The 22,090-nt window shown below is 42.9% G+C and overlaps 1 protein-coding gene across 1 annotated transcript in view; it reads right to left on the reverse strand.

Moving 5' to 3' along the window:
• The window catches only part of LOC144755663 (ubiquitin carboxyl-terminal hydrolase CYLD-like), a 277,022-nt gene that overhangs the window by 147,858 nt on the left and 107,074 nt on the right, over positions 1–22,090 (reverse strand). The window contains exons 3-5 of the mRNA XM_078644830.1: positions 17,873–18,187; positions 10,456–10,561; positions 9,822–9,923 (exon numbers count right to left, since the gene is read on the reverse strand). Of these exons, the coding sequence (XP_078500956.1) occupies positions 9,822–9,923; positions 10,456–10,561; positions 17,873–18,187 (523 nt within the window). The remainder of the gene's footprint in view (positions 1–9,821; positions 9,924–10,455; positions 10,562–17,872; positions 18,188–22,090) is intronic.

The raw sequence follows: 22,090 nt of genomic DNA on the forward strand, positions 1-22,090 counted from the left end.
GAAAGCTATGGAAACAACCCCGATCAGGTACAGGGTTTTGGAGGTTGTGGAGTTAATAAAGCACTCAACCGCCCGGGCTTCCGCCTTATTTAAACAAGCATTAGAAATGCAATCGGGCTCGGATTTATTTGAGTTTGAGCTAATGGCATTGTAAATGCCAATGTCTTTTTGCCATGTGTTATGGAGTGTGTGCATGTGGTGTGTAGTGGAATTATGTGGGTTAGATTGTAATTTTACCAATGGTTGCATGCTGTGCTTTAGATGAATATGTTTAAAAGTAAAGTGTATCATACAGCGATTGCTACAATAGTTAATTGTGGATGCGTTAACAATTGATGCGTGGACTGATGGCTGTTGGTGTGTGTGTTTGGTGGAAGAGTGCACTGGCGCCTGGAGGTGTGTGTGCCTGGTGGAAGGGTGCACTGACGGCTGGTGGGTGTGTGTTTGGTAAAAGCGTGCAGAGATGGCTGATGGTGTGTGTTTGGTGAAAGCGTGCACCGACGGTTGCTGCTGAGTGCGCCTTGTAAAAGCATGCACTGACGGCTGCCTGGTGTTGTACGCCTGATGGTGTTTGTGTTTGGTGAAAAAGTGCATTGATGCCTGGTGGTGTTTGGCCCTGGTGAAAGCATGTACTGACGGCTGGTGTTGTTGTGTGTGTGGTTGTGTTTGTAGTGGTGAGTCTGTGGGGGTGAGTCTGTGGGGGTGAGTGGTGATGAGTGTGGTGTGTATGAGTGGTGATGAGTGTGGTGTGTATGTGTGGTATGTGTGTGTCGTGTATGTGTGTCGTGTATGTGTGTGTGGTGTGTATATGGTGTGTGTGTGGTGTGTGTGTGTGTGTGTGTGTGGTATGTGTGTGTGTGGTATGTGTGTGTGGTGTATGTGTGTGTATGGTGTGTGTGTCTTCTTGTGTGTGGTGGTATGTATGTGTGTGGTGGACTTACTTTGAGTGTTTGTTTCCTGCACACTCACACACTGCCCCTACACATTCACACACTGCTGACACTGCACACTCACACTGTTCACCCTGCATAGTCACACAATGTTCATCCTGCAGACTCATCTTGCACACTCACACAATGTGCACCCTGCACACTTACACACTGTTCACACTACTCACACTCTGCAATCAGTGTCACTCTGCTGTCACTCTGCAATCAGTGTCACTCTGCTGTCACTCTGCAATCAGTGTCACTCTAGTGTCACTCTGCAATCAGTGTCACTCTAGTGTCACTCTGCAATCAGTGTCACTCTAGTGTCACTCTGCAATCAGTGTCACTCTAGTGTCACTCTGCAATCAGTGTCACTCTGGTGTCACTCTGCAATCAGTGTCACTCTGGTGTCACTCTGCAATCAGTGTCACTCTAGTGTCACTCTGCAATCAGTGCCACTCTAGTGTCACTCTGCAATCAGTGTCACTCTGCTGTCACTCTGCACTCACTGTCACTCTGCACTCACTGTCACTCTGCCCTCACTGTCACTCTGCCCTCACTGTCACTCTGCCCTCACTGTCACTCTGCCCTCACTGTCACTCTGCCCTCACTGTCACTCAGCCCTCACTGTCACTCAGCCCTCACTGTCACTCTGCACTCAGGCTGCAGTCACTGTCACTCTGCACTCAGTTTGCAGTCACTGTCACTCTGCTCTCACTGTCAATTGCTGTCACTCTGCACTCACTGTCACTTGCTGTCACTCTGCATTCACTGTCACTTGCTGTCACTTTGCATTCATTGTCACTTGCTGTCACTCTGCACTCACTGTCAAAAGCCCTCCTACCCCAAATAAAGATCAAAATCTGATTTTAACAGTGGGTCAAATATGTGCAGCAGTGGCGTTCAGCATTTGTCCATAAGCCGGATTCATGGAAGTTTGTTAGTTTAACTGCTAACCAGGTAAAAGAGTTCGATTCTGATCAATTGCATATAAAATCATTTTACCTTTGTTGCCTTAAAATCTGGCGCGGTTTTGCCTCTTGGGCCTACTTTGGACACCCATGTTTAGAACGTGCTGCACAACTCGCACTCGTCGTGCACGGCTCGAAATTAAAATTAGGAACATAGAATAATAAGCCCAGAAGCCATGCCCACTACTCTAGTTAAATCAACTTCTCGGTTTGGCACAAATGGCCATCTTTGCCTCCTTGCAAGGCATAAACTTAAGAATGTAAATGCTGCGTTTATGTAAATTTGTTTTTTTCTTCAACATTACTAATCCTATCCCAGCCTTCACAAATAAATACGTCTAAAATGCCGTGGAATTATGTTGGTTTTAAGTACATTGTATGAGAGCAGGAGTTGTTCGTGTAGGTATTATAAATACAGAGCTGGGTGCCTGCCAGAACGTGTTGAAAAAGAACAGCTGAATTTAACCCTCAAACTGCCTGGATTGCGCCCAGAATAAGACAGTTCTGTATTTCAAAGGCAGCTGAAAGTTATTAATGCTCCTCCCTTCCAATAACACCATGGTGTGGATGGCTTCCAACTTGGGTATGGGGGGGGGTAGGGGCGGGGCACTTGGTATTTTCTCTTTGATGGTACGCAGAAACTGGTGGTTCTGTCTTTCGAGAGTGACCTGAGGCGCCCTTTTCAAAGTGAAGCTGGACTGCGCGTGCAGTAAATGGGGAATGTATACAGAATACCGGCCTGCTTCAAGGCGCTACAATAAAATGCCGCTGCCTGGAGGGAGGGTGGGGAGTCTCGCGGCGGCGGTTGCTCTCATCTGCGGGTGTGACAGCGGGTGGACAGGGGGCGGGTGGTCGGTGGAGGGCAGCGCCCAACTTTTGGCGGGAGAGGCTCAAGCGAGGGCGCTATACTCACCCTCAGGGGGGGAGGTCTAGGGCCCCTCGGCAGCCTTATCCTATAGACATATGTACTGGGCCCTGGAAGCTCCTATATGAGGATGGCGAGGGGCTTCGAGGCGCTTAAACGTAGTCACTCGCGCATCCCACCATCAACGGGGCTCCTACTTCGTGGCGTCGAGGACGCATGGCGAGCCTCTGGTAGCCTCGGCCACACGTTGTGATCTTGGGCAAACCCCCGTCCGTTTATTTCAATTTGTAAAGGTGCGGAGAGAGCTTTAAAACCCCCCAGGATGCAAACTCGGGCCACAACATGACAAAATGTCGTCGCTTTCACATTGTCACGCAGCCGTGCTTTGTGTTTGCCGGTGCCCTTTGAGGTTTAAACGCACCCAGCCCAAATTAGGCGCTTTGTGTTTGTTTTTGGCTTCATACACGACGAGAAAACTTTAATTGTGCCCGAAGGCTGAGGTGCAGCTGCTCTGTTTCACACCAGTCAGTCAAAACTCTCACCCATTGGAAAAGAGGTAGGTGCTTGTGGGCTCAGTGCGCCTCAGACCACACAGTGGAGCCGCTGTACTCCGTGCCTTCAGCCGCTGCCACCTCTCATTGAGTACGTGACCTTTGCCCTCCTCGAATCTACACGACCCGCAGTCACTACATTCCTGACAGACATTCAGTCAAGGATTTGTAGTGGCACCACTCACCGGTGAGGATTTCTACGCGCTGACACAGTGTAGATGGAAATTGGTGAACGTGCACCACGCGTCATCAGCTACTCACAGTTTCACTAATATCTGCCAGTAGGGAGCGCAGCTGCGCTGTTCACCAGCGGCGTGGTCAGCTCCAGTCACAAGCGACAGAACGAATGAACAAACCATGCCAACTAACCACCAGGTGATTGTACGCCACGGAGCACACGAGGGGGCAGCTGCGCTGGTCGCCACAGCTGTAGCAAAGTTTCACTATTGCACAGTTCACGAGGGCGCAGTCTCACTAGTACCCAGCTCACGAGGGGGCAGCTGCGCTGTTCTGTCGCCATCAACTGCACCAAAGTAACGTCTGTATTTCGATAGCGCCCAGAAGCAGGAGGGTTGTCGTTCGATACTGGTGCTTCTCGTTTGCATGGCAAGTGGTAGGCAGGGTGGGCCGAGCTTCGCCGATACCGATGAGGGAGGGGGGCGTGGGCCCCCGTGTCTTGCTGTCTCAGCGCCGGATGAGTGAGGCTAATGAAGCCCTTTCCCGGCCTGGCATGCAGCAGCAGCGCGCGGAGCGCTGCTGAATGGTGAACGCGCCCGGCCATCTGGATTCACTTACGGAGGCACCCTGACAGCTCCTAATTATAATTAATGTACTTCTTTGCGCGAGCACGCATGAAAAATGCCCAACATGGCGTCCGAAAACTACATTTACCCTATCACTTCAAGCCTATTAAAACGACACCACAACGAAGACGAATCACTGGCCAGATGACAGAACACGCTAAGGAATGTGTGGAATTTGTCTCGCCAAAGCCCTAGGAGATACTTTTTTTTCTCTTCTTTAACATTAGGATCTCGAAACTCCTCCCACTTACGTGGGCGGAGGCCTCGCCCTAAAAAAAAAGTATATACATGGTGAGCGGACGTGAGGCTATTAAAGATATATATTGTTCTGCCCCGCACTGTGTGAAATGCAGATAGGAGAGTAACCTAATAAGTTATGTGTCGAGTTTATAAGGGTAATCTTGGTTGGCAACCATCGTGAGACTGGAGCATCCTTGGTTCATGGTAAAGAGAAGAAAAGGAGGATGGGGCCATTTTGTAATCTTTGGAAAGCTTGGGCGCCATTTTGGAGTGAAGGTCACAATAAGGCTTCAGTATCATCTCCTGCAAAGTATCTCCAATATGCAATATCACATAAATGTGAATCTTAGTGTACTTGGTCTAAGGAAGGCAATTGAGGTCAGTGATGCGGTGATAAGATTCTATTCCAAGGTAGTTTTTAAGTGCGTAAAGTGCTCCAAGGAATGTCCTCATTCAGTCCTTGTCTGTCAGAAGACAGACGATGCACCCATCTTTGTGCTTTGTAAAACAAAGCTTCTTTGCTGATTTTAGTGACTATTTCAAGAATTACCCAACGAAAGGAGTCTGGTGAATGTTGGGTGTTAAAGAAGTGTGTGCCCATTTTGGGATTCACTTTATGACACTGGAAATTACTACAATGTTCCGTGATTCTCACTTTGACCGGACGTGTAGTCATCCTTATGTATCTGAGACTGCAGGGACACGTAATCATATAAATGCAATTTGTCGTATTAAAATTCGTGTTTACACCAATTCCCATGTGAAGGTTCCATTGAAGATGATATTCTTAGTCACAGTTGTGAGGGCGCACACTGTACAAGTGCTGCAAAGGTAGTGACCCTGAACAGGCGGAAGGTCCCACAACTGTCTTTGTGTGTTAACCGTTCGTGTCCGAGGCCTATTATGGATCAGTATGTCTGACAATATCCAGCCATTTCTCGCAGAGAAACAGTTTTTACAATTTAGACATGGGGTGCTCCTGCTCCGAGCATTCACAAACAAATGGAAGGGAGCGACCAAACTGGATTGTCCTGGGTGCATGTTGACCGAAGAGACAGAACCTCATGTTCTTCTCTTCTGTCCTGCCTATAGAAGGTCCTGTTCTTAGTGGGTGTTGCAATTGTGCAGAAATGTGGGGATCAGAGACCACACCGAGGCCTTTAGGCTACTAAAATATGAGACCCATCCATTATTTGTCTTTGCCACTTCTAGATTTTTGTTCGTGATGTGGTGTATACGTAGAGGCATCATAAAGAAATATAGCTCAGGAATAATCTAAGTATGCCCATTTATCGATAATGCTGCTAATGTAAATTTGCACATTCTTCCACCAGTAAAACTGTCCTGAAATTCTTTCTCCTGCTCAGCTATTTTATCCTTTTTATGCTCCTTTTTAATATCTACTTATTGCAATTGTTTTTCAAGGTTTTAAAAAAAAATTTAATTATAGTTTCCCTGGCCTTGATTGACACTCAAGGTTGTTAATTATCGAGTGATGAGTGGTCAAAAGGTCAGAAAAACACCTTACAACTTTGTAGTATATCACCCCCTCCGGCTTCTAAGAATACTCTGCTTTTTTCTTTCTTTTTTAACTGTATAAATTGGTGTGTACTATAAGCTTTTGTATTTTATGTATGTTCTAAATAATTGTGCTTTTATGACTGACTATGTCTTTCAGATTCTTTGATCGTTTAAAGGCAAAGCATGGTTGTTCAAGAGTCATGCGCCCAGTATTTAATATGTCTCAATGTTTCCTGATTACATTTTTTATCCTATTAGAGGCTGGAGTATATGTTGTTACACAGGTCAACATCTCTGTTTCTGCTTTATTTCTAGGTTCTAATAGAGGCTCCCTGTTATTGTTTCTTGTGCGTTTTTTTGAAAGGGCAATACTGCGTGCAGGATATTCATGTTGCTCAATATTTTTTGCCAACGTTTCTGCTTCTGTTTTACAGTCCCCCAGTTGGCTACAATTTCTGTGGAGTCTCAGAAACTGTGACACATGGAGATTCTCTTCAAGGGCACGCAATTGCAACTACTGAACAGTAGAAGGCTGTTGTGATCCGTTGGCTTCCTATAAATTGTTGTGCTCAAGGTACCATTAACTAGCCTTATCAAGAGATCAAGGAACGGAATTTGGTTTCTGAAATGGAGCTTGTGAATTTGAGGTATGGATTCAAAGTATTAATCCACACGCAGAAATCATTACATGTAACCACGTTGCCTTGCCAGAAGATGATTATATCATCTATAAACCTCTTCCAGAGGCATAGATTTTCCTGGTATGGGTTGGAGTTGTCTAAAATGAATTCCTCTTCAAAAGAGGCCATGTATAAACAAGCTGCACTAGGGGCCATGGTGCTCCCCATGGAAGTTCCCTGAGTCTGATGGTATAATTGACCTTTGAATTTAAAAAGGTTTGGTCAAAACAAGTGTTGCTAGTTCCAAAACTAAACTGCTGGGTTTGGGCGAGTCCCAGGCAGTTTTGTTGAGGGCTTCCTCAATCACACCTAGTGTGGCACTCTGCGGGATGTTAGTGTAGAGGGCTTCTACATCTAGGGTGACCAATAGACTGATGTTACTGGTGTTGGGGAAGTTCGCTCAAGTTTGGGTACGCACTCCAAGATGGCGCCCGCAGTAGAGAGAACAGCACAATGGCTGTCCTCACTCATGCGAGCGGTCCAGCTGATAGCAATCAGGTGTTAACGAGAAGGAGCAGCAGGTATTTAAACTGGGCTTTTTCACTACACCATACCTCCCGGTCCCGGCAGCAGTGGGTAGGTCCTTGGACACATAGCGTACTACGCAAACGTGAGTACTATATTAACCTTTATGGTCTGTTGATGTTTCACACTCCCAACCCCTCTTAATGGGTTTCCAAGTCAGTTTAAAACATTCAACTAGGTAGATGTACTTTCCCTACCTCCTCTCCCTTTTTTTGTTTCTTTAGCCCAACTTCATTAACAAATATAAATCCTGTGTTGTTCCACCAAAACGGGGATCACTTTTTAATGCTGTGGGCAATGTTAATGAACTACCCCTGAATGATGTGTATTTCTTTATGTGCCAGTTAGCGAGTTGTATGAGCATGTCACTATATGTTCTAAGGAGGCCCACAAATCAAATCCTCTAGTTTATTCAATTAAAACGCTATTAACTTCACAAGCTGGCAGCTTTTAACTGTTCCTTTTTATATGCATACCCCTGTAGTATATGGGGAAGTACCTCATACCTTGACCTGCCGGTGATTGATGAAGCAGTAGTATATCCCAATTAGGGTAGGTTTTGTGCTCTTTCGCCCGTTTTTGGTTTTTAATACACAAATTTGGTCACTACACACTTGAGCAATAATGTGACCACTTCAATATTTGGCACCTGGTGTTTATATGCCTGTAACACCTCACCACTGTGTGCTGTGATTTAGACACACAGGGAATAGGACAGTACTGTTTGATACTTGTGATATTTGATTGACATCATACACTAATATGTGATTTTCTCTGCATAACAGGTAGAACCAGTACTACCAGCCATTAGACAGAGTAAGTCATGGTGGCTTAAATCCCAAACATTAATTCATTATTGTTTTCCAGTCCACCTTAGTGTAGATAGTTTTTTAACTTTAGGTCCTGACGAATCACCTCTAGACTTGTAGAATTACGATGAAACATGTTGACCAACCACACGGAAGAGCGCCACACCTAAAACATTAACTTAGCATTGCACCTTTCCTCTTTATTTTAATCAGGGTAGGAGACTCCACAATTAAAGTTATTTTTGCTGGTACTCCCAACGCTGTTTTAACTCACATAAACATCACACACCACTTATTCATCTACACTCACTAAATCTCTCACCCCCACGACACCAAACGGCTATTTGGAAAAAGATCTCCGCGAAAGTGCCCCTCATCGGGAGCTCGTCAGACATTGCAGCACCGGCCAGGCGAGGAGCAGCCCGATGATGAAGCATGACACCCAACTGGGTGTGTGAGGGCATTACATTCCAAAGAAATGGATTCCCATCTCTTTGACTCTGTAGTCTACTGTCCTTTGTATATTGCTAAATTCTAGATCATTCAGGAACTGCACAACTTTAATTTTCATATTGCATTTCGGCAAATGTGCTGGACCTCAAGTATAAAAGCCCTTTGTCCCTCTATTTGTGAATACAGTTAACCAAAAGCCAGTACAGCATTAAAGAAATAATGATGTAGGGAGAGGCACAGTTAAAGAGCATGTGTATGTTTTCTGCAAGGTGTATTTAGAGGTGGTTGGTCCGGTATGATTAGTGCAGAGTTGCGGCAGGGTGTACGTTTTGGTGACAAACAGCTTCAGATGCGTGAGAAGGTGCTACTAGAGACGCAATCCAGGCTGAGCAAAGCGGGGAGACTTCTGAAGATGCTGAACAGAACCAATTGATTACCGAACTTCAACACAATATTTCAACTTGCTAATAATTAGTACAAAAACATCCACAGCTATCTATTCATAGTATCTATTTAGTTCAAAAAATATTTCTCTCTCTCTGTGTACTCTAAGTTTCTTATATAATAACAATATTTGACTTAACAAACATCAATACTTTTATAAATATATAAGAATGCTGATGAGGACCAAATACATTTTTTCAAGCAAGCAATTACTTGGGTAAACAAAAAAAAATACTTTGTTTCATTATGTCAATTCATCTCAACAGCACATCAGCATAAGCATTTCAATTCTTGCAAAAAATCAGATTTATAGCTCTGTATTTTCACCCAGGATGTATATTTTATAAACTAACTTTAATTTCCCACCATGTGTAGAGATTGAAAAGTATATTTTTACATTCCAGTAATTTTGAATTTGGTGTTTTTATAATTTTCAAAAACCAGGAGGGTTATATGAGAGGGAATCCATTTTGTTTTTCTGTATGGGCTTAGCGGTCCTTCTCATTAAGTGATGTCTGTTATTTCTGCAACAAAGTTATTTATGCGAAGAAGCTATTAATGCTTTAGATGTGTTCACATCCATCAATACATATTATACAATTAATAGCCATGGGTTTGCAGGGTTTTATTTATCCAAGAGACAAAGATTTAAGAATTCAGAAAAAGAGGCGCTCTGGGTGATTTTCGATGGCATTTTTGCATTGTGAGTACTTGTAAACAAAGGCAGAATTGTTTAGTTCACACCTTGGTTATGTGTAAAACCAGTGGAGTCGTTTAGGCCTAATTTAGTGGGCAAACATTACAATTTCTAATAAACACCTGAGCCTGCCAAATGTATTAAATCATCACATTATTATTCAAACTCAAATTACTAAATTGTGTAGCTTGCAGAATTGTTGGAAGCCCAATAATTAACCTCCTTTCTACACCCAAGATAACTACTACTGACCACTGCCTCTTACTATAATTGAGCAGATATCAGACCAATTATTTAAGAATGAAGAGTTTATGATATGGTCTCAACGTGTACCTTTTTGTCTGCTCTGGGGTAACCGGTTTTGGTGGTTCTTATCCACTCCGCCACGTGGCAGACAGTTCCTTCTTTCAAGTTGGTTTATGACCGCATGAGGGACTGAAAATGGATATGAAAACAATGGTTAGCTTTAGGAAAAGGATATGAAGGAGAAACAGAGAGAGAGACTGGAAATTAATGTGTGTGACAGTCATTAAAAAGGGACAGATTGACTGTATGAGACAGAGAGAAAGCAAATAAGGGTGAGACAGGGAGAGAATGAGACAAAATCTTAGATGGAATAGCAGGCACAAATAGGAGGGAGTAAAACTGAAGTTGGGTTGACCAACCAGAAGTAAAATGAAGAGGGAGATAAGAGACTTAGACAAAGAATGAGGTAGGAGTTTGGAGAGATGAGAAAGGGAGACAGAAGAAGAAAGGGAGAAGAGGGAATGAGATGTCAGCAGGTGGGGCAAGAAAAACAAAAGGGGAGAAGCAAACAGAAAAGGTTGAGCAAAGCATGAGGTAAGGATCAAGATGAGAGAAGGAACGGAGAAAAGAAGGAGAGAAGAGAGGTAACATAGCTGAGGTGAAAGTCTGATCATTGACCAACATATTTATTTCCCACTCTGCTCTTCAGCTACCAACGCACCTCTGTATACTTTGGCGATTGGTAAAATCATTCCAAATTCCGGAGCGGGGATGGAACACAGTTTGAGGCCCTTGAAATATCCGTCCCATGAGCCCACAGCCTTGTCCTGCTCAACAAGACATGAAATCCAAAGCATTAGCAGAGCATCAATTTATATTCTCGACCATAAGCAGTTTTACATGTTTAGTAACAGTTCCTCCCTGGGTTTCCTTGGAAGACACGATATGGACTTCACACTCTAATCCTAGCTCTGGCAGCTGTCTCATCAGACCTTGAGCTCAGGTGTGTGGCCTTCATGAGGATCAGATATCGGCATCTCAACTCATGACCTCAAATCCCAGCTGTGTGCACTTCAACGTATAAATATAATTTCCCCACTGTTCCAGCACCAGCAGGGGCTGCATTCAGAACATGTGGTAGGGGCTCTAATCCCCTATCTCAGGATGTCGTCTGAGCACGGGATCTGATCTCCTGGCTCTAATCATAGCTTGGCATGTGCGTCAAAGACAATGATATTGTCTACACTGGACAAAGGTATGTCACGTACATATCAAATTACAATATGTATCAATGAATTTCACACAAAAAACTCAAAGGAACACTCCCAAGCAGGATTGATATTATATCATTAAAGGCACAGTCAGTGCTGTTCATTAGGGGATCAAAATAGATTTAGGTCCGGCTTCTCCAACGAGTACTCTGTAGCCCTCCAGCTACCTGGAAGTAGGTCTCCTGTGTGCACCCCAGCATGCTAAATTGGAACGCTCGGCTAGCTTGCAGTAATATATGTATGTCAAACTGGTGTATTTAAGACAAAAATACAAGTATTTTCAGGACTCAGAAGCTGGTGTTTGGAAAATAATTTCAGAACTGTGACTGGCATGTACTAACTACCTAGAGGCATTCCAAATTGCCACAGCCTTTTTATATTACTGCTAGAATCCCTTCCCATCAACTAAGAAAAAGCTCAGGCAACTAAAGATATTTATCTAGGAAATAGACAAAATATATCCTAGGATCATGAGACAGACAAGTAACACAATAAGTAGAAAAATATTTTCTTTTTTATTATAATATTGGAAATTAGGTATAATCGGAAAGGGTCTTTCAACAGACATGAACCAGTACGTGTAGCTGGTTTGTGGTTTAGCAATCTTCCTTGTTACAACGAACATTAGAAGAAGGAGTGATCAGGCTTCAATAGCGCGCCTGTCCTGAGATATCTGGGGACCGTACTAGATTTCCCTTTCATAGTCCATTCTGAATCCTTCCTACAGCACACCATGAATAGCATTTATTTATAACATATTTATATATATATACTGCCTAAATCAACCTGATTTGGACTATCTTAAAAACATTGACTCCATTCTAATAGGGATATTTAAATTATTTCCCTACTCTTAAAACTAAGAGTCTGAGAAGGAGAAAAAAAAAAAAAAAGAATACAGAATATACATTGGAGTGGTTTATTTTTTGTGGCTTCCTGATGAAGGCTATGTGCCAAAACGAGTGTAGAATGATGAATAATCAGGCCACTATTTTGAAAAAATTATGACTAATCAGGTTATTACTTTGCAATGAACAATAAATAATATATAAAGTAGGTTGCTACTCTGTAACCAATCTGCTGATAAAAATATGCGCCAGGGGTAGCATTTATTCATTTCAGGTTGGCTTGGATGGTATTTTACCAATCCAACGCTGTAATACTGCACCTGGAGTGGTAAAAGGCTTTGGCCATGTTACCGCTCTGCATGGATAGCACTGTGCTAATCCTATGCTTAAAGACTTTGCTGTAGAAATGGCAAAATACTATTTCCCTTTCTTGCTCGGCGTGGATGGCACTGTGCTAATCCTATGCTTAAAGGCTTTGATAGAAAAGCAGACATTTGAGGTGAGCAAATTTAAAGTGTCGCTGGTGTTGAGAGCGCTCTATATTGGAGCTGCTTTCTACCTAAACTTGAGAACTACCCGGAGTTCTCGGCTTCTTTTTTTTGCATAATTTATGCAACACTCTATGCCTGAAAGGGTTGTTTTAATAAAAACATATATCCACTTTTTATAATGAATGTTAATGTTTTAAGTATGTAAGAGATGTGTAGTTGTATGAATGCATGAAATTTGTAGAGTATGAATGGTTGTTTCAATCAGTCACCTAGATCATGAATTTGTAAATTATAGACTACTAGCAGCCCGTCCCGACGTTGTCCGGGTATGAATTGCTGCCGGCCAGTAGTATATTGTTTTGTAGGATTTCGTTCTGATAGCATTTCTTATCTGTGACAGGCCTGTGAAACGCTCCGATTCTCAGTGCACTGCTGATGCACTTAAGAGTGCTCGTTCAGTAGTGTGTGAACTCGAGTTTCCCTACTTTATTTTTCCTTGCAATATTATATAGTGCGAACTCGACAACATGGCATGAGCACAATTTACATTACAGAAGAACACATTCATTTGTGGTAGGCACGGGGAGACAAAGCGGTTTGCCTGGAATCACAGGATGTTGAGCTGATGCAGAGATTCGAACGTAGCTCCCCAGCTCTAAAGTTCGCAATTCTAGAACTTGTGGCGGGAGGTGTGTCTGAAAGTGTATGTCGGTGCTGGTCATCAATGAGAGAGACCTGTGCATTTTTCAAATGGGTGGTGAAAAAATATGAGTATGTTGCTGGAGATGTGGGCCGCCGTGCCACCAATGTACTTACCGGGGGCGGGTAAACACCCACTATTCCGCAACTTTCTTTCTGCATACCATCACTCCGCATACTTTCATTACGAAAGTACCATGACTCCGCAATGCCATTATAACGCATGGCATTACAATTTATATGCTTTTACCACGCATACATTTACAACGAAATTCGTTGTAAATGCATAAATGGTAAAAGCATGTTTTTTTAATGTTTCGATAAGGTAAGTATGGGTATTGGCGTATATGTTTTGGGGTGTTTGGGTATTTTAAGGGTTCAGATATAGTTTTGGGTTATGGGGTACAGGGGTAGTTTTAGGGTTTAGGGATAGGTATGGGTTTTGGGGTACAGGGGTATTTTTAGGGTTCAGGGCTAAGTTTGGGTTTTGGGGTATAGGGGTATTTTTAGGGTTCAGGGGTAGGTTTGGGTTTTGGGGTACAGGGGTATTTTCAGGGTTAGGTTTGGGTTTTGGGGTACAGGGGTATTTTTAGGGTTCAGGACTAGGTTTGGGTTTTGGGGTACAGGGGTATTTTAGGGTTCAGGGGTAGGTTTTGGTTGTGGGGTACAGGGTTATTTTTAGGGTTCAGGGCTAGGTTTGGGTTTTGGGGTACAGGGGTATTTTTAGGGTGTAGGGGTAGGTTTTGGTTGTGGGGTACAGGGTTATTTTTAGGGTTCAGGGCTAGGTTTGGGTTTTGGGGTACAGGGGTATTTTTAGGGTGTAGGGGTAGGTTTGGGTATTGGGGTACAGGGGTATTTTAAGGGTTCAGGACTAGGTTTGGGTTTTGGGGTACAGGGGGATTTTAGGGTTCAGGGGTGGTTTTGAGGTACAGGGGTATTTTTAGGGTTCAGGGCTAGGTTTGGGTTTTGGGGTACATGGGTATTTTTACAGTTATGGGGTAGGTTTGGGTTACAGGGGTATTTTTAGGGTTTAGGGATAGGTTTGGGTTATGGGGTACAGAGTATATTTATAGGGTTAAGATGGATTAGTGTTAAGGGTGTTGGGGTATTGTAAGGAGTAAGGGTGGGTTAGGATTATGGGGTGCAGGGGTATTTAAAGGGAGCAGGGTGGGATTAGCACACGATATGAGACATGGCATGAAGGGCGGAACGTACCACACGCCCCCAGCGTTTGTCACGCCCCCAGCACACACCCACAGCACAACGCAGACACGCCCACAAGGGACTACTTTGCTGGCACGGTTCTTTTACCTTTTAAATGTAGATGGTGGGCGTCTGCATAGCCTATGTCCTTCTGCTGCAACTGCCCTTTCCAACGCTGTATTGGATGTTGTGATTGGTGCTGTGGTTCCTGAGATTACCCGCCTCAAAGGTTTGGGCTCTCTCTTTATTATATTAGTATAGATATAGATTTGTTACACCTATTTTTCAATATTATAACAAAAAGAAAATATGTTTCTACTTATTGTATTACTTGTCCCTCTCATGATGCTAGTATATGCCTCTATTTTGTAGATAAATATCTTCAGTTGCCCTAGTCTTTTCGTAGTTATTTCATCCCTGCCTTGGGCAAATATTGTTGTAGCAGGGAACCTTTTTACCTTAGCATCCCTTCCTATTGCACTGATGTGCTCACTACTGGTAATCGTGAATATATATGGGTGATACTAATGTGATCCTTTCCAATGTGGTCACCATTACAACACTATTAATATTAGGAGCTCGAGATGATTTTCATTTAACATACTAGGTCTTATTACACAAAAGGTTGGCGACACCTGATTTAGGTCATTTATATTTTGGGGACATGCAAAAGGTCTATATAATACTTTTTTCGATCACTGCAATTTATCATTCACATTACATTACCTCTTTCATGACCTGTTCCAATACCCCTGTACATCAAATCAGGCAAATCCACTCTAAATATTAAAAACAGTTCTCCTTTTATAATGCCATGGGTATATTTTTTTCAACTTTATAACGATTTGTAGAATTAGATTTATATACGTATCACAACTTGAGAGCCTACAAGCAGAGGACAACAGGGCCAACCACTTCTCTTGTACTATGTGCCTAGCTAGTAAAGAGGACCCGTGTGCAAGGGAGAATGGGGGTTGATCAAGATTTTGAGAGTGAAAAGGAAGACTCTGTCCTGCAGATGGTTGGTTGGAAGACGATGGATAGGATGACAAGACCGAAGGTTGTAGTCTGGCATCTTAAGAAGTAATTGAGTTACAATTACTTCCCCACATCGAGAGAGTGAAAACAATAAGCAGTGCAACAAGTTGCATTGAACTTATCAACAGTATACTAGAATACGACTTCTCCGATTCAGTGAACAGGGGAATTGTAATGAGTCCCCGGTCATATCAAGAATTCTGCCCAACAGCAAAAGTAGGATATGACAACATTGCAGCACAAGTAAGGAGGAAGGCCACAAGCAGAAAGACAAACTTTAACAGCAAAGGTAAGTATCAAACAATTAGACTAAAGATTGGAGGTTTCACAAGGTATCAAATATTTCCTGCCATTAATAGGCCGAGTTCCCACTGTCTTTCAAAAAGCGCAGCCTGGACATAGGAACAGATATGACACCCACTGTCATACTACTGTAATGTACTACTATTGCCTCTATCCGCTATATGCTGTATACGATATTGATAAACATGTCACCCATAGCCTGAAGCCCGAATACTGCTCAATGATTGTCTTGCTGAATGTGATTGTTTTTCTTTTTTGATACAAATGCCAATAAAAACAAATAAAAAATAAAAAAGATTGGAGGTTTAGGGACCTTGGGAACCAATGAGGCAGAAAAAACAAAGGAGATGGGACAGAAGGCACAGTGTGAAATTAAGTGCAAGCAAAGGAGTTCAAACAACCTCAGTTGCCAGGCACCTACTTATAAACGTGATAGGTTTTTTGAATTACCTCTGGCTCTAATGGCCCAGCGGTGCAATTCACTATGGCTGGTACAGCATAACAGATAGATTTGTCTGTGAAGTATTTGCCCAGCATATGTATGTTTGTATTTTCCATTGACCGGTTCTCCATCTATTCTGTGTGTTTTATGTGACTGGGGTCTTTTTAGTGCTAAGGAATCTGGGGATCTGACAGTAAACTTCCTCCTCTCCCGGCCACACCAGAAGACGCCTTTTCCTATTGGGATTGGGCTTCAAAGGAAAACTCCTGTAAAAGGCAATGACCAACCAAGAACATTAAGAAAGGACGCCAGTTCCCATGAGCTGTCATACATCATACTCCTTTCATGACACCAAATGCAGTTAGTGTGTTGTACTCCACCTAGTCTAAGAAGTCCCCAGCCTCATATTAAGGAGTTTCATCAACTAGTGTAGGTGGTGGGGCTGAGGGAGTAAATGACATGGCTTTTTTAATGTCAGACATGAAAGACCAGGTGGATATTCCAATGATCAGAAAGGTCTACAATAACTGGAGCTCATCCAACTAGTTTTACAATTAGGAAGGAACCCACACATATTTTAGAACAACCATGGGATGAGCCCCAGGAATGGAAATCTAAGCTGTGGAAAGCCAGACTGCATCTCTTATGTTAAAGTAGACTAGAGCAAAAACAACTGTCTGCAAAGGTCTTCTATCTAGTTTTGCATGTCTCAAATGAGTAAGAGCAGATCTCCGTTTCTGGCAGATATCCAGAAGAAAGGTTTGCAGTGAAGAAACAGAACAGAGTGAGATCACTGGAGGACAAATTTGATAGTGAATTCCTGAGGAACAAAAAAATGGGGATTATTCTTCAGACGTATTCAAAGTGCCGTTATAGGAGAACTCTACAGCAATTCGGTAGAATGATGCAAAGTCCGGATCTCCATCCATCTTTGTGCCACAAATTTCTTTGACTGTTTTCTTTGTCCTGGACTTTCCACTATTTATTCTTGAAGAGTGATAGATTGCTAACTTTCAGTTAGTCTTTGTAGAAAAGGCCAGATGTTTCTTCTTTTACAGCTGGAATGGATTGTGGCTTGCGGACCGGTTTAACTTCTTATTCACAGGATAAGCCCCAGCCTAACCATGCCTGTTTCCTGGAAGGCAGGTCATCTGGTAAAGGAAGCTAACACAACTTAAGCATTTCATTCACTTGAGATACCCCCATTATCATTCATCCATCCAAATGGTGATGTAACACTGCACCCCTTGTAAGTAATGTCTCCAATGTCTCAGTGCCTTCTTGATAGTCAACGGTTCTGTTACATATGGTATAATTTACTTCAGAAGAGATCACAGACATGTTGAGCTCTGAAGGTACCTCAGTCTAAAACAAATGAGTTCTAGTTGATAAAGAGAACGAAAAGCCCAGCATCAGAAAGGGGACTACAGCGCTAGCCACTATTGTATGAACCTGGACCTGCAATCCTACAACCAGCCTACCGAAAACATGCCTTACTTCAGAGCGCGCAGGGGTTTCCACTGCACTGCAGCTTCACTCAAAGATGGGGCTAGAAGACCCTTTGAGACAGAATACACTGGGCTAGCTTCCTGGTTCCAATCCACTTTTATCGCTATGAAAAGGACAGCAGCAGTTACACTAGGCCTGAATAAACTACCCTCAGCTTAAATGATTGTCTAACAGGAAGACAGTCATAGCAGCATCACGTGGGCCACGGAAAGGCTCTGTGACATCTCGGCAGGCTTGAGTAGGGGCCCTGGCACTGGATATTGTCAAAGCAAGCAAACTGAAAGAAGCCAATCCCACCATCTGATGTACTTGTATATTACCACAAATTACTCACCAGTAAGATACCGACGTAAACCCCATGATCCTCCTTGGTGGGTAACAGGTCACAGAACACAACTGTGCCCAGAGGCTTCTCTTCTCCCATCTTAAAGTACACCCGGGTACCCAGGTCCAGGCCTGGCACTTGCTCCTCTGGGGATGAGGCTGCATGAGGTTGCATTCTTTCTCCTGGGATGTCTTGCTGACCAGCCGGACTGTCTGCTGGCTCGATGCGGCTAATGGGCACAATGACACCACCATTTTCCTGGCAGTTGAAAAGCTTCTGGCCCTGGTAGGAGCCATCAGTGAATCCTTTACCGGCAGCTGAACCCTGAGGAGAAAAAGAGCTATTGATCATCGATGGACATGTCACAATCCTGCTGTAGCAAATCACCGTGGGTCCTACACTCTCCACAATGCAGTGATTTGTCTTCTGAAAAATTAAACAAATATCCAGCAGAGTAAAGCGGTCATGATATAATTTAACTATGCAGTAAACCCCGGTTACAGGATAACGTAAAGCAATCTACCAGCACAATGAATGAACTCTGCAGGAACCTACAGCAGAAAGGATCTCTAACTATACAATTTCGCTTTGCATCAAGCTGCTTAGGAATCCATTGACCAGCAAGGAGAATTTAGGCTACAACCTTTGCCACTGTAACAGGAGTTAAGGAAGGATGATAGAACCTCAATGTGGTGGTGCTGCAGCACAGATGTATCCTAGGTAAAGGATACACGACCAAGATGAATGTCTGTGTGTGCGCGCTCGCACACACTACCCACATCAGACACACCATGCATCCTAGAGCACACGCCACAACCAATAAAAATCCACATCAAGCATCCTTAAGCAGATGACACAATCTCTTCCACTTCAACATACAAATCACACAAGTAGCCCGCCACACTAGCACCGCCATCTCTTTGACAAAAACACATTCTGGTCATATAGCTCACCCTAGGCTGAGTGGTCATGGAATAACATGCTGTAGCTCCCAGCCTCTGGTTAGCTGGATACTGCCTAGGCAGGAAAGTATTTGAGAAACAAAGCAGGAGTTGGTTACAGAAGGCCCTTCGGAGTGTGCGCAAGGCTTTCTTCTGTAGACAGAAGAGGAAAACCATAAGAGGCAAGGAGAGACACATCTCGCCCGGCACTTAGGAGCAGCCTGAGGCTCTAGTTTTGAGGAGAAACTAAAAAAAGGCAAATATAGATCAAGCTATTTTTCCAAGAAAGACAAAACCAGCCCCCCACCCAAGGAGAAAACGATGATGGTGGTAGAAGAAAACAATGTAGCAGGAATTAAATTATGTTGTTTATTTATAAATGAAGATATCATCTACTTTGTCATCTAGTCTAGAATGTAAGTTTACATCAATGTACCTATCAATGCTATTCTGGTAGAATATCCACATATGTTTCAACTAGAATTTCATTGTCCCCATAGCAACCTTTATCCGACTGTTACAGGTTATATTGTACATTATCAATTTATGAGATTAAGTACTCAACAATCGTAAGAAAAGACTTGTCCATCCTGAGACATATAGGAAGCAAATTAGTAGATCTGAACTGAATAGTGTTTAGGAGATTCTTGTTAGAGATATGTCATATTATACTTTGTTTTTATCTATGTTGTACTGGAGGATAAAAGATTATATTTTAAAAAAAAACTTTTTTGACCTGCATGTTCATAATATATAAAAATGTACCTTATATTAGTTCCTTTTTATATATATACTTCCAGATAACCAACTGGGACTCCTGAGGAAGGCGTTTTCTGCCGAAACGCGCGTCGAGTTCCTATTCACTCCTGCACTTTAGGCACCATCTATGATTTAGGGTGTCCTTTTTATTGAATTGTGTATAATTCTCGTTTATTTTACATTTTGATGTATTAAATGTATATGGTTTGATTATTATATGTATATACCATGATCTTTGTTTGATCTCATCATAGAGTCTGAATTTTGTTCAGGTCCCTATATGATTTTTACTATGTCAATTAAAAACATGTTTGTTTTATAATTTTACCTCTTGAATGTTCCTTTTGCTATTGGGTCAGATTAATTGTTTGCCTATTAACTAGACGGCCTAGGATATTTTGTACACATAATTCATTCACCCTGCCCTAGGAGTCTGTTTTCACTACTACCCAGGGGGTCCTTGTTTTTCTCATCTGCAGGAATTAAATTATTACATTCAGAAATACTATATATGAAACCTTATAGAAGCAGTGCCTATATATGCCACAAGATAATAGGGAGTTCCAACAGAATCACAAAGTTCCTTAAGCACCGGTATCCGTTTTATGAGGTTGTAAACATACTAAAAGATGTCAGTCTTTTTGGTTTTAGAAAGGAATATTCTAACAGTACATTAAGTAAACCCTGCAGGACCAAGACACAATATCCTTAAAAAAAATAACAGGACATCTCTGAAATGAAGAAACAGCCTAGGAGCCCTCTTATTATCCTGACTGACTAGGTACATAGACAACGGTGCAACGCTGTAAACCTGGTGCATTGACCTACACCAGTTACCAACCCCAGTACTACTAGTGCTGAGTTTACCTACATAATTCCAACAGGTGGGAAGCAGCACCTCCTATGTACGCCTGTTTGCTAATTAAGTGATCTTATGTTTATATTCATCTGAAATGTATCCCCCATAAATGACAGAATTTCTACAGGTAAAAAGTTGTTTTTTTCTTCTTAGTAATTCAGTTTGATCATGTAGTGACTACCAGCCCGATCCCAAGGTTCAGTAAATGATCAACAGGAGGCATATATTTCTGATCACATCAGCCAACACGTATTTTGCAGAAACCGCTTTATCAAAGGCGAAAAAGCGTATGAACAGTTTGTTAGATAGCCATAGGATCAGCCAAAAATGTTAAATACGGATGCAGTTCTTAAATGTATATCAAGTTATCCTCGGTCTCCCTACTTGCTGCATGGAACATATTATCGATAAATATCATCCTATAGCAGTTCGGTGGTGTCACTACAATCAGCAATAAACTTTTGAACAGATTAAAAGCGTAGCATCTCTCGCATAGCAAACATGAGTACAGAAAGCGCTTCCCACTTGCCGAATGGGAGCATGTAAATGTAAATGTAAATGTATTGCGACTTATATAGCGCACGTATCACCCGAAGGCATCAAGGCGCTTGCTTAGGGAACCCGTCCTGGTATTCCTCTGTGAGATACCCCGGCAGGGCATCCACAAGGTGAAAGCCAGGCATCCCGCCACGAGGGGCCGTAGTGGAGATTAAGCAAGCTATTGCCCTGAGTCGCAGAGTGTGACCCCGTGAGTCGAGTAGGCACCGGAGCGAGAATTGTCAAGTCCGTGGAATTTTTGAGCCCGAGACCCGCCGAGGCGGGGAATCGAACCCTGGTCCACGGTCGATCTCAGCTTCCGGGTCTGCCGCCTCTAACCACTGAGCCACGCTTCTCCATGTAAAGTAACACTAGTAATGTGTTTAATGTATTCTGCAATAATGACAGAACAATTCCCTAGAATTTGAAATAAGCTCAGCTAGATCATATTTTATTTCTCTAAAAGGTTGCTCCCGGTGAACAGCCTTTACAACGAAACTTTTACAACGCACTACCTTTACAACGCAACTTTTACAACGCAAACTATGACAACGCATTGCTCTGGGGGGCGCTCTAGGATAGGGAATAGGTTAATTTACTATCCAATAACCTTCCCTAGTGTCCACGGGGACTGGAGTTGGAATAGTAAATTAAACTATTCACTATCCAGCACCCCAAAGCACTATGCGTTGTAATGGACTGCGTTGTAATACTTACGTTGTAAAGGCATGCGATGTAAATGCATGCGTTGTAATGTCATACATCCGTTGCTACCATAGTGGCATGCTGCCTTTCACCCAGAATGTACATGTTGAGCGCGGTGGGAATATGTATACCTGGGAGCGCTACCCTCTGGTGTGTAATAGTTAGTGAGGTTCATATTCAAATGGATAAAAAGGACAATTTATAGTTGGATCGGAGCAGAACGGACTCCGGTAGCATTCCAAAATAAGAGTTTAAGCAAATATTTGAGGCACAGACTCGTTTCCAGCCGGCTGAGATAGGATTACAGGATGACTGGGGGGTGCATGTGAGGAGGGAAGAGGTGATGTGCCATGGACTGCTTCCCATACAAGTAGGAGTAAGTGACTCTGTTTACCCAAGAGACAACTGGCATGGTGTATCTAAAAC

Source organism: Lissotriton helveticus, chromosome 5_1, assembly GCF_964261635.1.
Source record: "Lissotriton helveticus chromosome 5_1, aLisHel1.1, whole genome shotgun sequence".
Lineage (NCBI taxonomy): Eukaryota > Metazoa > Chordata > Amphibia > Caudata > Salamandridae > Lissotriton > Lissotriton helveticus.